At 46.6% G+C, this 18,123-nt stretch overlaps 1 protein-coding gene across 1 annotated transcript in view; it reads right to left on the bottom strand.

Annotated features, from left to right (window-relative positions):
• Positions 1–1,395: 1,395 nt before the first annotated feature.
• The window catches only part of LOC132397114 (mucin-2-like), a 77,509-nt gene continuing 60,781 nt past the window's right edge, over positions 1,396–18,123 (bottom strand). Inside the window, exons 8-9 of the mRNA XM_059975427.1 lie at positions 14,300–14,378; positions 1,396–4,732 (exon numbers count right to left, since the gene is read on the bottom strand). Of these exons, the coding sequence (XP_059831410.1) occupies positions 4,444–4,732; positions 14,300–14,378 (368 nt within the window). The 3' untranslated portion in view covers positions 1,396–4,443. The remainder of the gene's footprint in view (positions 4,733–14,299; positions 14,379–18,123) is intronic.

Genomic DNA, 18,123 nt, shown 5'->3' with positions numbered 1-18,123 from the left:
TGGAATTGCGCTGTGAGCTGGCATTGATGAAATGGTCTCCTATATTGTAAGGGAATATGGAAATGCTATCAGACACATAGTTGCTCGTCATATTTCAATTCATTTGGAGCAATCAGATATGTTGAACACAATTTTGTTTGTTAGCAAGTATTTAATATGCTTGCTTTTATTCTGTTGTTAATACAAGTATCCCAGGAAGATTTCGGAAGAATTTGTTCTGGATGGCTCAATGTACTCTCGGAGGTTTCTCTCTTATCTCACACTGAGCTACTCTTTCACTAGGGACATAGTAGGTTCATGTTAGTTGTCTTCCTCTGTCTACAGGGTAATCCTCCCCCATGCCCCATGCTTCCAAATCTTCCTGCACTGTTATATCTATATCCTTGAAGAACATTAGCTGAAATACTTGCCTTCTTTGGAATGTCTAGCAGAGTTCTTTTAATTGGGCAACAAACGATCGACTGGAGGAGGTCAGTGGTCGAGCAGATAGTTTGTTGATTCCGATTCCAACACCTTCGGTCCTTTGTGTCTATTTTGTAATTGGGCAGCTACTCTCCTGCTCATCGCTGGGTCAGGTCTGGCCTGTGAATCCCTGGCTGTCTGTCCCACACCTGAATAATTACTCCGCTATATTAAGTCCTTTTTCCACAGATTGCAGTCTGACCTAGTGAATATTTCCATCTTTCTGTCTTCTGTGCTTGTGTTGTTTTGAATATATGTTTTAGTCTTGTAAATAAATGTAATTATGATGCTGCAAATCTGGGAAATTGTGCCTAAGCAATATTTCTATGCACAACTAAAACAAAACATGTAACTATCTACAAAACAGTATCTGAGGAACTTAACATATCACTGTCCTCTTAATCATCGAAGTCATTCAAAAGCAAACAGATCACAACCTTTGCTGTCGCATTCAAAACACTGGAGGAACTCGGTGGGGAAATGGACAGTTGACTTCCTGGGTCACAAGACTTCATCTGGAGATGGGTAATTCCAGATGAAGGAACCTGACCTGAAACGTTCATTGTCCATTTCTCTCCATGAATGTTCCCTGACCTGCGCAGTCCTCCAGCATCTACAGTCTCCTGTGTCTCAAAAGTAGTTAATATTCCTGCTTTCATGTTGTTACTAAGTATCCCAAAAAAATGTGGTGAGAATTCATTCTCAATGTGTTGACTGACAGCAAGCCCCTGGAAGCTCTCTTTATGGCCTGCAGATTACAAGATATCCCCAGGGAGTTCACAATTTTCATGCTAGTTCAGAAATATGCAGATTGGCCTTGAACAGGTTAAGAAGACACCAGTCTGTAGGATTCAAGCAGTCACCTCTACCCTCTCTTACACATGCACACACACACACCCCTACACAAAAACACAAACACATATGTGTGTGAATTGTTTTCCTTTATCCAAATGGTTCCATGAATCAAGTACTGTACAGGTTATGAATTGTTTTGAATAAATATGCCATTGAAACAGTGATAGTCTGTGCCTAGGGTGAGCATAGTAATATATACAGTACAGTGTATGGGTGCCAATTATCTGTAGACAGTCAGTCTCTTTCCAGCCACCCATTGACTTTTATTCATTGAGGCAGTTGTCATTCGCCATTGAGTTGAAGCCCAAAGTGATAACCACCATTGAGCAATGAAAGAAGGACAGATGGCGGGTCGTAAGTAATGTTGGGGGAGCTGGGGTTGTCCATATGGGATGGCTTCAGATTGTGATGGAGGCCAGGGAATGCAAAGGGTGGGCAGGATGATCCCAGTAGGTTTGTTAGTAAATGGGTAAGTGTAATGGCTTGGGAGGAGGGTTTGTGTGTGGGTGACTGTATGTGGTGAGGGTGGAGGAGTGGGTGGGATGCTGGCAGAGGGGGATGTGGGGTTGAGACGGATGGCCCAGACTGAGGTGGAGGACTGGGGAGTCAGGGGAGAGGAGTAAGGCCCACATTAGGGGAAAGCAAGGTGGAAAGTAGGTCAGATGGGAGGAAGGAAGGGTATGGATGGGTAGGGCATGCAATGGCTGGCAGCTGGGGAGAGGAGATGGTGGGGAAAAGGAAAAGCTGAGACAGGATATGTTCATATTATCTGACTGATGCAGAAACTATTTGGCACATCTAATAACAGATAAGGCCTGTGTTTCCCACAACATGGGATACAGCCTCTACAGCTTGCAGTTGGATGAAATTGTCCCTTCATGTTCCAACAGTACTGGACGTATAGGACACGGCACTCAAACATATGGTGTTTGAGGCTGGCAGAGTTCTTCAACTCCTCTACACAGATGGATCTTCATCGTTTTCTGGAACTTGGGGTACATTTTGTGTTCTTCTGGATCAGCTGAGGGAACTGGGCACTCAACTAGTTAAATGAACAAATGACTGATGGGTTATGAGAATGGGAAAGAACCAGCTGTGGGAATGACTTACCTTGTGGATCAGCAGCACATTGTGACACTCCAATGAATAATTCAAGGAATGAAACTTTGCAAATCATTTTATGAGAAAGGGATGCTTTGATTAGTTCAGGGAATAAGTTCTTTACCGTCAAGTTGGACTGTGAAAATGGGACCTCTTAATAATCAGCTGTGGGAATAGGGAGTTTGCATTTTATGAATGTGACTCCCTGCTGGCCTGGTGTCTCGACACCTGAACACATCCAGACAGGTGTGTCACTGGGATACCATGCTGATGTGATCAAAGAGCACCTTCAAATTGATGTGAGAGTGGAATAACATCACTATTAAATGCAAACCACCCCCACTGTGGGAACATGCGCATAAATTGGCAGCTTGCTTTCCTGTTGTACATTGGAAACATCTTTAAAATAATGAGACATCATCATCTATAAAGTGATTTGGGATGTTGTACAAGGAATGTGCTGTTTAAATGTAAACTATACTTTTCACATTATTGATTGGTTGTGTGACTTGAAATACCCTAAATCCATTTTGGCGCTGGATCACGTCACTGCTTGGTTCTATGACAGATCATTTGACTGATAAGATTCAGAATTTGGACAAGTTACCATCAGGTTGCAGGAATTAGACATTTTACCAATTGGCAGTGAGAAATGAGCAACTTGTCCATTAATTACCGAATGTGACAATCCCTAAACTGAGAATGGTTAGTGATAGCTGTGGAATTGATCAACTTCTGATTGATTTCAGGAATGCCAAATGCTCCTTTGATTGCAGGAATGGGTGAGCAGGTTCTCTTTATCAGACAGGGAGCATCATCTATAAAATCTATACTGGTCAAGCAATGCCCTCAGTTCTGAGCTATTGTCTCTGCTAAACAATATCCTGTAAGGCTTTCTTCAGAGCTACATTCCTTGTTCTACATAGTTCCTGCCGCTTTCACAGAATTAATTATCAGATTGCTAATTTGCTCCCATTAGGTTCCCATGAATTAACAGCTGAAATTGGATGAAGAGTTCCTGGGTTTATAAATCTGGACCTTTGCAGAGAACATAGGTTCAGTCCCAGAGGGGGATAGTTAACATTGCATTGTTATGGAACCTTCCCAAGTCCAGTTATTCTGCTTTAACCCTTCCTGGTAACGGACTCACTGGAATGAGGTCAAACTTCAGTTCATGAATGCAAAAGTACTGTGTGCACAAGGGACTAGCCCTGAGTCCAATATTGCATGTGTTGAGTCCCAAGTAGAGCTACATTTTAATTCTTAATTTACTTTCTGACTGGGCAAGGTAGCTGGGCTGACTGCACCCTCCCCTGCATTCCCTCACCCCTGCACAAGAGCCCTAGTCTCTCCCAGTACACAGGATTCTCAACCTGCCATCTAAAGGAGGGGGAAAGAGCTGAATGTAGACCCAATGATTTCCATTCCTCCTTTATCGTTGTACATCATAACAAGGGTGTATTCATCTCCTTGTCCCTCAAGAGCAACCACCATTGTTTAGGTGGAAATCCAGAGGGGAGAAGATAATTGGGGTAGGAAGGCTAAAGTTCTTCACAATGATACATTACATGCACACAATAGCATGAGGGTCTGACACCAAAGTGAACTAGCCCTGCACAAGAGCAATGCAATCCAATGGAAGGGCATCACTATCAAACACAAGAGTAGCATTGTCTGATGTCACAAGGGCTTGACCCGACTGGACAGCAGTTTTGTCCGACACTGGAGTGAAATGGTTCTAAACAAGAGCAGTGTAGTTTGGAGAAGGGCCAAATGGTTCAACACAAGGGTGGGAACAATAGAGTTCAATGAAACAGGGCATCAGTCTGACAGGAAAACCAAAGTCTCTCTCCTTAGGACGGTCTGATAGTGCTTCAAGCAAACCATGAATATTGGCACTAGGTGGCATTTCACAGGGCTGATCAAAAGGCTGTTGGGCAGATTTAGTATGCTTGCACCAAGTCAGTTACACTTAGAGTGTGTGGGGACGAGAGGAATGGTTCCCAATATCATCTCCTTTCCTGCCTAACTCCAGTTCACTTGATCCTGTGCTGTTGTTGTCACCTCTATATTGGGCAGTTCTCCAGATTCATCCCTTCTCATTAGCTTGGCGGCCTCTGTAGATTCAGGAATGATATCCAAGTTATTTTTATCAATCAGCTGGATCCATTCGTCAGATTCCTTTGCCTCAGCTTTCAGTTCACCTTGTCTAGCCGCACCTTCCCCTCTTCCATTGCTGGCTCCTTTCTCCATGGCTGTGATACCATCCTCTCCTGGTTTGGTTATTGTGAGACTTTTCTTCCTTCCGCACAACCTGACAAAAGTTACAGACATGTTACTTTAAAATTACAGCATTGTTCCAGTAATGGAAATGCTGTTCAGTGTCAAAGATCACTGCTGGAATTGCAGCCAAGGTAATAACAAGGATGAACAACGCACACAAAATGCTGGTAGAACACGGCAGGCTAGGCAGCATCTATAGGGAGAAGTGCTGTCGACCCTTCGTCAGGACTCGGCCCGAAACGTCGACAACGCTTCTCCCTATAGATGCTGCCTGGCCTGCTGTGTTCTACCAGCATTTTGTGTGTGTTGTTGTTTGAATTTCCAGCATCTGCAGATTTCCTCGTGTTTGCTGAATAACAAGGATGAATTAGCTTTTCAGAGAGACTGGACAGAGTAACTGGTCACCAAAGGACACTGAAACATCAGAAAATAAAGAAGATAGGTAGAATGCAAGAATACAGAGAAGCTAGGTGACACAATGAATCCAAGGAACAGATAACTTAGGGAATGCAGAGAGTCCAGGGAATACAGTGGGATCAGAGAAAATGGGAAATAGAGAAGGACCTCAGAAAATACAGAGACCCTAGATAATACGAAGAGCCAGGTAGCACAGACAGCCCCGACAATACAAACTACACAGAAGGTTCAGACTAATCCAGCAAAAAGAGAAAACCCTGGAAAAGTGTCAAGCTCGCATATGCAGAGATCAAGCGCTGTAGTATAGAAAGTCTCTCCGCATGAAGAGTCTGCAAATACCAGGAAACCCCTGTAGCAGGAAGATACAGGGAACACAGGGATTAGAGAGAGTTCAAGGAACAGCACATAGGAAGGCTGTTCAACCTATTGTATCCATGCTGGCCACGAGCAAAGCAATCCAATCAGTGCCTTTCCCTCTCCCCTTATTATCTTGTAATTTATTTTTCACACAAGCCCATCAACTTTCCTGGGGTATGTTCAGGGAAGCGGCCACCTACGACCACCAAGTTAACATAATATGCGATATCTGTGACCAGCTACAGAGAAAAGTGTATTGAGAACATTATCGTCATTAAACACATCTATGTACGTGAGGGGAAGTCAGAAGCCGCGGCTGACAGCGTAGGTCCAGGCACAACTGAGAGATCAGGATCCTGCTGTCATATTAGGGGATGAGGCAGTTCCAGATCAGCTTGAGCTGTGCTTTCCCATGCCATCAACAAGACAGAACTAGATTATTCACAAAGATTACACAGCCATTTCTGTGCCACGAGAGGCACAAGGGGGCTTTCAGACCATAGTGCATCAATGTCAGTGACATTTCCCTTCCTGATAGGCTGAACGTTGTTTACACTCAGTTTGATGCACGAAATAATATGCCGGTGAGGAAGCCCCCCGCTCCTCATTTTCGCCCCAAGGAACAGGCACTCTGTCTGGCTGCAGCTGATGTGAGAAAGACCTTAGCCAGAGTCAACCCACGTAAAACTGCGGGGCCTGATAATGTCGGATGCTGAGGGACTGTACAGCCAAGTTAACAGAGGTTTTAACAAACATCTTCAACATCTCTCTGGAGCAGACCACTTCCCCCTCAGACTTCAAGGTGACCACATCATCCCAGTGGCCAAGAGGGTGACAGTAAGCTGCCCCAATGACTACTATCCAGTGGCTCTGACCTCAGCAATGATGAACTGCTTTGAGCAACTGGCTATGGATCACATTAAATTCCATCTTCCAGCTACATTGGACCCATTCCAGGTGCCTCATATGCTAGGATGCCGTTTATCGGCTTCATCTCGGCATTTAATAGGATAATCCCTCAGAAACTGGTGGGGTAAACTGTCCTCATTGGGTCACGACACCTCTCTTTGTAACTGGATACTGGGCTTTTTGACAGAAAGGCTGAAGGGTGTCTGTGTTAACAGAAACATCTGTAGCTCCATCACTCTCAGCACTGACGGCCCCCAGGGCTGCATGCTCAGCCAACTGCTGAGTTCAAAACGAATCATCAAGTGTGCTGATGACACAACAGTTGTTGGCTGGCCTTATGACTGATGACGAGGGGCATATAGAGAGGACATAGGCACTAGTAGAATGGTGCAGACACCACAACTTGAGTCTCAACATCAACAAGATCAAGGTGATGATTTTAGGCTTTGGGAAGGTGCAGGCTAATCCAGTCATCACTGCACGTACACCACTCCTCCATGGAGACAGAAGCACGGAGTTTCTGGAAGTTCACGTAACAGAAGATCTCACCTAGTCTCTCAATACCACTTCTTTGGTCAAGAAAGCACAGCAGCGACTCCTCTTCCTGAGGAGACTGAAGTGAGTGAGGCTTTCCCCACCTCAACTAGGAATGCCATCATGAGTGCCCTGACTAGCTGCATCATCGGCTGGTATGGGAAATGCAAGGCATCTGACTGCAAGTCCCTACAAACATTTGTGAGGACTGTTGGCTATTCTCTTCCACCCATTCAATATATTTATCAGGAGTGTTGGTATAGTGATGGAAACACAAGCAGTGTCTCCTGGCCTAACTCAGTATTGTGGACACTGCCTGGGGCTCTGGCTGCTTCAAGCCCCAGACTGAAGTGCCTGCTTGCATCCTCACTGGCCCTGTGTTGGCTGTTGGACTGACAGTTCCTGGATGTCCACCCAACATTCCTCCTGGTCCTCTTCCCTAGTTCCACTCGGCAGGAACTTGTTGACCCTAGAACACATTGTGGAGCCAGGCACAACCATCAGGAACACCATTCCCATCACTGTCTTCACTTCTGCTACATCTGGATTCAGCCTGAATCTAAAAGCAGCTGATCCGTGAAGAACTGTGGTGAACTACCTGTGCCTGTTTGGACATGCCCTTGCTGACTGCTCCTGTGGCTCCTCCCACAGACCCCTGTATAAAGGCTATCTGAAGCCTGTGCTCTCTCTCTGTCTCCAGGACGTAGTATGATGGTCACTCACTCCTGGTTCCTTCTTCCAGTCAATAAAAGCCGATATCTCGCCTTACGTCTCAGTGTGAGTTATTGATGGTGCATCAATTTTATTGACTGGAAGTTTTAAAACATGGAAACCGTTTTGCGTCCGGAAAGGTTGGATTTGGACCCTCAAGACCTTGAAGCAGCTCTTGCTTTTGAACACTGGCTTGCATGCTTCCAATCGTACTTGGAGGAGTTTCGTGCAACTGACCCCGCCGTTATGCACCGAATTCTCCTCTCGAGGGTCACCCCAAAAGTTTGCTCCATTGTCCGGGACCTGCCGACCTACGATGGGACACTGGATGCCCTCAAAAGACAGTACCTGCGGCCGGTAAACACCGTCTACACAAGACATCATTTAGCTACCCGGCGACAGCGGCCTGGCGAATCGTGCGCTAAGTTTCTCCGAGCACTACAGACACTAGTCCGAGCTTGTGACTGCAAGACGCTCATGGCAGAACAACATGTGGAGCTGCTGGTGCGAGACGCTTTTGTGACAGGACTGAGGTCAGTGTACATGCGCCAGCGGCTGCTGGAAAATGCCGACCTTACCTTACGCTCGGCGATCGAGACGGCCAACGCTCTGGAAGCTGCTCTGCATAATGCTGATGCTGTCCAGTCGCGCGATTCCCCGCCAGTTCCGTGGACACCTCAGACCCCACCGCCGGCTCCCGGGAGCGAATTCGCCAACGCCGCTGCCAGTCGCGATTCCACAAGCTCCCCGAACCTGACCATGGCTGCGGCCCGTCAGAAGCGCGTGCTTTGTTATTTTTGTGGCCACAAAAAGCACTCTCGACAACGCTGTCCAGCGCGAGAAGCGACCTGCTCCAGCTGCGGAAAGTGGGGCCATTTCGCCAAGGTCTGTAAGTCTCAACTACGAGCAGTGCAGCGCTACGGGTGAAACGTGGGGGCCGCCATCTTGCATGCCCGGATGTGGGCAGCCATCTTTGTCGGCGTCAGCATGCCCCGCCCCCGACCCTCCGATGCTTACCGGGCACCAAGACGGCGATTCAACTCTGGTGACCCTCGACCAAAGCGCCCCACACCCGCTCGCAAGGTCCATGATGGACGTCCTGGTGGAGGGGCACTGGACTAGATGCCTGTTTGACACGGGCAGCACTGAGAGTTTTATTCACCCGGACACAGTATAATGCCGCGGACTCGCAACGCGGCCGGTAAGTTGGAGGATCCATTTGGCTTCTGGGTCGCATTCCACAGACATCCGGGTGGGTTGTGTAGCGACATTGGTGGTGCAAGGCACAGAATATCAGAACTTTGCGCTACTGGTCATGCCTCAACTGTGCGCACCTGTGCTATTGGGGCTGGACTTCCAGAGCCATCTCGAAAGTGTGACTATGGCATATGATGGGCCCCTCCCACCACTCACTGTCAGGAATCCTCAGTTTTGTGGGACTTCTTCACATACCCTGCTACTGACCACACACACACACGGGCACACACATCCCATCCAGAACCAGGCCGACAGCTGCGCTACTGACACCACTTGCAACCTCTCCACCCTCAAGGTCCCTCCCCCACCGCTGTTCGCCAACCTGACCCCCGACTGTAAACCTGTGGCAACTAAAAGCAGGAGGTACAGCGCAGGGGACAGGGCCTTCATTCAGTCAGAGGTGCAGCGGCTGCTCAGGGAGGGGATCATTGAGCCAAGCACAAGCCCTTGGAGGGCCCAGGTGGTTGTTGTTCGGACCGGGCAGAAAAATAGGATGGTGGTGGATTATAGTCAAACCATCAATAGGTTCACGCAGCTTGACGCGTACCCCCTACCCCGCATCGCGGATATGGTCAACCAGATTGCTCAGTACAAGGTGTACTCGACAATAGATCTGAAATCCGCTTATCACCAGCTCCCCATCTGCCCAGAGGACCGCCCCTACACCGCCTTCGAGGCAGGCGGCAGGCTCTATCACTTCCTGCGCGTCCCTTTCGGTGTCATGAATGGTGTCTCTGTCTTCCAGAGGGAAATGGACCGGATGGTGGACCAGTGCCAACTGAAGGCCACATTTCCCTATCTGGATAATATCACCATCTGTGGTCACGACTGGCCGGATCACAACGCCAACCTCCAACGATTTCTCCAAGTGGCCACAGCTCTGAACCTTACTTATAACAGGGACAAGTGTGTGTTTGGAACCACCCGCCTTGCTATACTTGGGTATGTCGTGGAAAACGGGGTTATTGGCCCTGATCCCGACCGTATGCGCCCCCTGTTAGAACTCCCTCTTCCCACCACTCTCAAAGCCCTCAGACGGTGCCTGGATTTTTTTTCCTATTACGCCCAATGGGTCCCCCATTACGCAGACAAGGCCCGCCCCTGGTCAAGTCTACCACATTTCCCCTCTGCCGAGACCCACGCGGCCTTCAGCTGCATTAAAGGGGACATTGCCAAAGCTACGATGCATGCGGTGGACGAGACCATTCCCTTCCAAGTAGAGAGTGACACCTCTGATTTCACGCTGGCTGCTACCCTCAATCAGGCAGGCAGACCAGTAGCATTCTTTTCTCATACCCTTCAAGGCCCTGAAATTCAGCACTCCGCGGTGGAGAAAGAAGCCCAGGCCATAATGGAAGCTATTAGGCACTGGAGGCACTATCTCACCAGCAAAAGGTTCACCTTGCTGACTGACCAGCGCTCGGTTGTGTTCCTGTTCAGCAACCAACAGCAGGGCAAAATCAAAAATGATAAAATTTTGCGGTGGAGGATAGAACTCTCCACCTACACCTATGATATCCTGTACCGGCCTGGCAGACTCAATGAGCCCCCTGATGCCCTATCCCGGGGAACATGTGCTAGCACACAGCTTGACCAGCTGAATGCCCTTCATGCACAACTTTGCCATCCGGGGGTCACCCGATTTTACCATTTTGTGAAAGCTCGGAACCTGCCGTACTCCCTGGAGGACATCAGGACGATGACCAGGGACTGCCAAATTTGCGCTGAGTGTAAACCGCACTTCTACCGTCCTGACACGGCGCAACTTGTCAAGGCCACCCGCCCTTTTGAGCGACTGAGTGTTGACTTTAAGGGCCCCCTTCCCTCCACTGACCGCAATGTCTATTTTCTCAGTGTTATCGACGAGTACTCTCGGTTCCCCTTTTCCATCCCCTGCCCCGACACCACTGCCACGTCTGTCATAAAAGCCCTGCGCCAGCTCTTCACTCTGTTCGGGTATCCCTGCTATATCCACAGCGATAGAGGGTCCTCCTTTATGAGTGACGAGCTGCACCAGTACCTGCTAGCTAGGGGCATTGCTACTAGTCGGACCACGAGTTATAATCCCCGGGGAAATGGACAGGTGGAGCGGGAGAATGCCACAGTGTGGAAGGCCACACTTTTAGACCTTAAGTCAAAAGGGTTGCCGGTCTCTCGATGGCAGGAGGTCCTCCCTGAGGCACTGCACTCTATCCGCTCTCTGTTATGTACTTCCACCAATGCCACTCCTCACGAACGCTTATTCTCTTTTCCCAGGAAGTCTGTTACTGGGACCACCCTACCAGTTTGGCTAACGTCCCCGGGGCCAGTGCTGCTCCGGAAACATGTGAGGAGCAATAAATACTCCCCGCTGGTCGAGAGGGTTCACCTTCTACATGCGAACCCCCAGTATGCTTACGTGGTCTTACCTGATGGGCGGGAGGACACGGTCTCCATCCGTGACCTGGCACCCGCAGGTGCAGCAGACCACTACCCTGAAGGCTCTCCGGTAACTGTGAACCCTGCACCAGAGGTGACACCGTGCTCACCAGGCCCTACACAGACTCCTCACGACACTTGTATACCGGGCGTTTCGTACGCATTTATACCAGGCGCCTCGCACATGTGTGAGGGATCACCGGCGCCTAGAGGGCTGGAACAAGCGCAACCTCCGTCCCCTGTGCAATCACCAATGTCGCCGGCATCCATGCGATCACAGCCGGTGCTACGTAGATCGCAGCGACAGATTCGACCACCTGATAGACTTGACTTGTAAGAAAATTCGCCACATGGGGACTCTTTTAAACAAAGGGGGGTGAATGTGGTGAACTACGTGCCTGTCTGGACACGCCCCCTGCTGACTGCTCCTGTGGCTCCTCCCACAGGCCCCTGTATAAAGGCGATCTGAGGCCTATGCTCTCTCTCTGTCTCCAGGACGTAGTATGATGGTCACTCACTCCTGGTTCCTTCTTCCAGTCAATAAAAGCCAATATCTCGCCTTCCGTCTCAGTATGAGTTATTAATGGTGCATCAAGAACGCCATCTGTTTGAAGTTCAGTCTCTAGATGCTGCACTTTAACTGTTCTCTCTCCGCTCTATCCTAATGTCCACCATCTCTCCCATGGATAGTCTTTGCCTCTGAGGTACTCTGTCCTTCTCTAGAGACATAACCATTTCTCACCAGGACCCTTTTGACCTCTGATCCACTTTCACTGGAACTGCTCAGGAGAAGTACAGATCACTGAGTCATCTACTGACAATGAAATCTCCTAGAGAACCACTGAAGGTCATTAGAAACAAACTCTCAGCTCCGAGCACAATATATAAAGTCCACTCGTGGCATTGAGGCACCTCAAATCTGACAGGATATCTTCATTATTCCTCGTTGGGTGATGTTTCCTCTCAGGACCTTATTCGGAGGCTGTGGATCAAGACAGATGCTGAGCTTGTCTGGCTCAGCCCCTCCCCCCACACACACACCAAGCTTGATACCCAGTGGGTGAAGAACCATCATCTCTACCTCTGCCAAGATCTGCTTTCTGAATCTACATACCCCATCCAGCTGCCACCTGTTGTTGGGTATAGACTTCACATCTGTAGTTGGCCGCACACTCAGTAGGTCCTTGACTGTACTGTTTACATTTCTATATGCCCAGCGTGGACTGGCTGGCACAGAACCAACTTGGGTGTTCTACCAGTGTGCAAAAGACAACTAACTGTGAAAAAACAAAAATAAATAATTAATACTTAATAAATAAATAGGCAATAAATACCAAAGACCTGAGATGAAGAGTCCTTCAAATTGAGTTCATAGGATGTGGGACATTTCAATGATCCATTTTGGTTCAACAGTCTGGTGGTTGAGGGATAATAACTGAACCTGGTAGTGTGAGTCCTGAGTCGCCTGTATCTTCTTCCTAATGTAGGAGTAGGAAGAGAGCAGGTCCTGGGTGCGGGGGGCCCTCCATGCTGGATGCTGCTTTCCTGCGACTGCTCCCCCCACTGTTGAGCACATCCACATGAAAAACTTAAACCTAAATTACACACAACTTTTTACAAGAAAGAACGCAAGTAGAATAGAAAGAAAAGTCCTTTTTAGTGCAAGGTGATCAAAGTTGGTGCGGTCTTTCATTGATTTTATTATGGTTACTATTCTATCATGGATTTATTGAGTATGCATATAAGAAAATGAATCTTGGGGTTGTATATGGTGACGTATACATACTTTGATTATAAATTTACTTTGAACAGAGATAATATTCAAGTTCTCTCGCTGAATGTCTTTACTCTTGTTAAAAAAAAATACGTCTTACAACAGAGATGCTTACATACTGTGATCTTGCCCACAGTACAGTGATGGTGCAACACGTAATTTAATTCCCAAGAAATCGGCAAGGAATCTTGGAAAGGATGAGGCAATGGCAGAGCCATCTGAATGAATGGATTGTCTAAGGCTACTGCAGGATGTAGATCAGATGGAAAGATGGACCATTGACCGGTGGAATTTAATCCTGACAAGGGCAAGGTGATGCATTTTGGGAAGTAAGTTGGACTCTAAGTAAGGTTGATGAGCAGAAAAATCGAGGAGTTTAAGTCTATATTTCCCTTAAAGCAGCAACACAGACCAGGTAAAAAAGGCATATGGCAGCCTTGCCTTCGTAGGTTGGGGCACAAAATGTAAGAATTATGTTATGTTGCAACCATATTGCATCCCCTGTGTGGTTCTGCTTGCCATGCAAAAGGAAAGGTGTAACTGCACTGAAGTGAGTGCGAGGTGATTTACCAGGATGCCTCTTGGATTGGGGGACTCTGGTTAAGGGAAGCGATTAGAGCCTCATGGAGTTAGTGTAGATGGACATAAAGGCTGAAGGGCCTGTGTCTGTGCTGTTCAACTCTATTATTCTATGACTTTACAATCACTGGTCAAAAAGCAAGCTGACAAATGAAAAATCCGAACAATGGGAAGAAGTAGAATCATTGGACTTGAAGTTGGTTCTGTGCCAGCCAGTCCACGCTGGGCATATAGAAATGTAAACAGTACAGTCAGGGACCTACTGAGTGTGCGGCCAACTACAGATGTGAAGTCTATACCCAACAACAGGTGGCAGCTGGATGGGGTATGTAGATTCAGAAAGCAGATCTTGGCAGAGGTAGAGACTTTGATTCTTCACCCACTGGGTATCAAGCTTGGTGGGTGGGTGTGTTGGGGGGGGCGGTTCTGAGCCAAACATCCTGAGCATCTGTCTGGATACACAGCCTCTGAATAAGGTCCTGGCTCTGGGCTGCATTAGGGAGGTTGCCCTGACTCCATGCCCCAGGAGAGACTTTGTCCACCTTTCCTCCTGCCCACAAGAGTTGTGGAGCTCTGCAAACTGGGGACCACATCCCCAAGACAGGGCTACCCCTGACTTCTGCCTATTTTGCCCCAGCTCACCTTTTGCTGTAGATGATCATCACTCCCCCAAGCAGGATGATCAGTAGAGACACCACTATCGCCGCTACGATCAGCCAGTCTGGAAAAGACAGAAGAAGGTCAGCAGCTGCAGCCCAGAACACTACACTTGTCAGACAGCAATGCGAGCAGAACTTTGATCATCTGCCACCCTTGGGATTCTGGTGCTGCTGGATTACTGGATGTTATTCCCACACTGTTATTTTGCTTTCTTTACTCGATAATTGGTAAATTTGTTTATTCTTGTCACATCCTAAGGTACAGTGAAAAACTTTGTTTTGCATACTATCCATACAGATCATTTCAACACATTAGTACATTGTAGTAGTACGAGGGGACACAATAACAGAATGCAGAATAAAGTGTTACAGTTACACGGAAAGTGAGGTGTAGGCGGATAGTAATGTGCAAGGGTAAGGTGGTAGACTGTGAGGTCAGGAGGCCATCTCATTACATCAGGAGACTGTTCAATTGTCTTCTAACAGTGGGATCGAAGCAGGCTTGAGCCTGGTGTATGTGCTTCTGTATCTTTTGCCCGATGGGATGGGGAGGGTAAGTGGGAGAAGAGAGAATGTTTGTGGTGGGTTGGGATTTTGATTCTCTTGTTGCTTTACTGAGTCAGTGAGAAGTGAAGACAGGAAACATAGAAGGTGTTCCTAACGCATTGAATGTGTGTTGTAGGCACCTGTACTTCCTCCTTGATAGTAGTAATGAGAAGGGGGCATGTTCTGGGTGATGGGAGTCCTCAGCAATAGATGCCAACCTTTTGAGCATCACCTTTTGAAGATGCCCTCAATGCTGGGCAGTTATTGCCTATGATGGAGCTAGCTGAGTTTACATCTATCTGCAGCCTTTTCTCGATCCTGTGCAGTGGCCCCTCCATACCAGATGGTAATGCAGTCAGTTAGAATACTCCCCATGGTACATCTGCAGAAATTTGTGAGAGTCTTTGGAGACAGACCAAATCTCAAACTCCTAAAATAAAAAATAAGACCAATGTCTGCCTTTATATTTGCATCAGGATAGATCTTTAGAGATGGTGACACGCTGAAACTTGAAAGGCTCACCCTTTCCACTGCTGATCCCTCAATGTGGACTGCCATGTGTTCCTTTGATCTCCCCTTCCTGAAGTCCACCATCAATTCCCTGGTCTTACTGATGTTGAGTACAAAGTTATTGTTGTAACACCACTCAAACAGCTGATCTAACTCATTCCTGCACACCTACTTGTCACCATCTGAAATTCTGCCAACAATAGTTGTGTCATCGGCAAATTTGTAGATGGTGTTTGAGCTGTGCCTAGCCATGCAGTCCTGGGCATAGAGAGAGTAAAGCAGTGGACTAAACACACACCCCTGAGGTGCGCCAGGGTTGACTGTCAGCGAGGAAGAGATGTTATTCTGTAATTACAGAAGCTCATTCTGTAAAAGAGCTGGATGGTTTAGAGTTTGTGAAACGTGTGCAGGATAGTTTTTTGCAACAATACATAGAAGTACCGACTAGAGATGGGGCAGTGTTGGATCTCCTGTTAGGGAATGCGATAGGTCAGCTGACAGAGGTATGTGTTGGGGAGCACTTTGGGTCCAGTGATCACAATAGCATTAGCTTCAATATAATTATGGAGAAGGACAGGACTGGACCTAGAGTTGAGATTTTTGATTGGAGAAAGGCTAACTTTGAGGAGATGCGAAGGGATTTAGAGAGAGTGGATTGGGTCAAGTTGTTTTATGGGAAGGATGTAATAGAGAAATGGAGGTCATTTAAGGGTGAAATTATGAGGGTACAGAATCGTTATGTTCCTGTTAGGTTGAAAGGAAAGGTTAAAGGTTTGAAAGCACCATGGTTTTCAAGGGATATTAGAAACTTGGTTCGGAAAAAGAGGGATGTCTATAATAGATATAGGCAGCATGGAGTAAAGGAATTGCTCGAGGAGTATAAAGAATGTAAAAGGAATCTTAAGAAAGAGAATACAAGAAAATAAATACAATAAATAATTACAATAAATACAATAAAGAATACAATAAAAAAAGAAGATACAAGGTTGGTTTAGCAAATAAGGTGAAAGTAAATCTGAAAGGTTTCTACAGTTATATTAAAAGCAAGAGGATAGTGAGGGATAAAATTGGTCCCTTAGAGAATCAGGGTGGTCAGCTATGTGTGGAGCCCAGGGAGATGGAAGAGATTTTGAATGATTTCTTCTCTTCAGTATTCACTAAGGAGAAGGATATTAAATTGTGTAAGGTGTGGGAAACAAGTAAGGAAGTTATGGAACCTATGACAATTAAAGAGGTGGAAGTACTGGCGCTTTTAAGAAATTTAAAAGTGGATAAATCTCCAAGTCCTGACAGGATATTCTCCAGGACCTTGAGGGAAGTTTGTGTAGAAATAGTAGGAGCTCTGATGGAGATCTTTAAGATGTCATTAGAAACAGGGATTGTGCCGGAGGATTGGCGTATTGCTCATGTGGTTCCATTGTTTAAAAAGGGTTCTAGAAGGAAGCCTAGCAATTATAGACCTGTCAGTTTGGCATCAGTGGTGGGTAAATTAATGGAAAGTATTCTTAGAGATAGTATTTATAATTATCTGGATAGACAGGATCTGATTAGGAGTAGCCAGCATGGATTTGTGTGTGGAAGGTCATGTTTGACAAACCTTATTGAATTTTTTGAAGAAGTTACGAGGAATGTTGATGAGGGTAAGGCAGTGGATGTAGTCTATATGGACTTCAGTAAGGCCTTTGACAAAGTTCCACATGGAAGGTTAGTTAAGAAGGTTCAGTCATTAGGTATTAATGCTGGAGTAATAAAATGGATTCAACAGTGGCTGGATGGGAGATGCCAGAGAGTAGTGGTGGATAATTGTTTATCGGGATGGAGGCCGGTGACTAGCGGGGTGCCTCAGGGATCTGTTTTGGGCCCATTGTTGTTTGTAATATACATAAATGATCTGGATGATGGGGTGGTAAATTGGATTAGTAAGTATGCAGATGATACTAAGGTAGAAGGTGTTGTGGATAATGAGGTGGGTTTTCAAAGCTTGCAGGGAGATTTATGCCAGTTAGAAGAATGGGCTGAATGTTGGCAGATGGAGTTTAATGCTGAGAAGTGTGAGGTTCTACATTTTGGCAGGAATAATCCAAATAGAACATACAGGGTAAATGGTAGGGCATTGAGGAATGCAGAGGAACAGAGAGATCTAGGAATAACAGTGCATAGTTCCCTGAAGGTGGAGTCTCATGTAGATAGGGTGGTGAAGAAGACTTTTGGAATGCTGGCCTTTATAAATCAGAGCATTGAGTACAGAAGTTGGGATGTAATGTTAAAATTGTACAAGGCATTGGTAAGGCCAAATTTGGAATATTGTGTACAGTTCTGGTCACCGAATTATAGGAAAGATATCAATAAATTAGAGAGAGTGCAGAGACGATTTACTAGGATATTACCTGGGTTTCAGCACTTAAGTTACAGAGAAAGGTTGAACAAGTTAGGTCTCTATTCATTGGAGCGTAGAAGGTTGAGGGGGGATTTGATCGAGGTATTTAGAATTTTGAGAGGGATAGATAGAGTTGACATGAATAGGCTGTTTCCATTGAGAGTAGGGGAGATTCAAACAAGAGGACATGATTTGAGAGTTAAGGGGCAGAAGTTTAAGGGAAACACGAGGGGTATTTCTTTACTCAGAGAGTGATAGCTGTGTGGAATGAGCTTCCTGTAGAAGTAGTAGAGGCCAGTTCAGTTGTGTTATTTAAGGTAAAATTGGATAGGTATATGGACAGGAAAGGAGTGGAGGGTTATGGGCTGAGTGCG

This window comes from Hypanus sabinus, chromosome 7, assembly GCF_030144855.1.
Source record: "Hypanus sabinus isolate sHypSab1 chromosome 7, sHypSab1.hap1, whole genome shotgun sequence".
In the NCBI taxonomy this organism is placed as follows: Eukaryota; Metazoa; Chordata; class Chondrichthyes; order Myliobatiformes; family Dasyatidae; genus Hypanus; species Hypanus sabinus.
The sequence above is the reverse complement of the archived record's forward strand: the minus strand, read 5'-3'. Positions and strand labels throughout refer to the sequence as shown.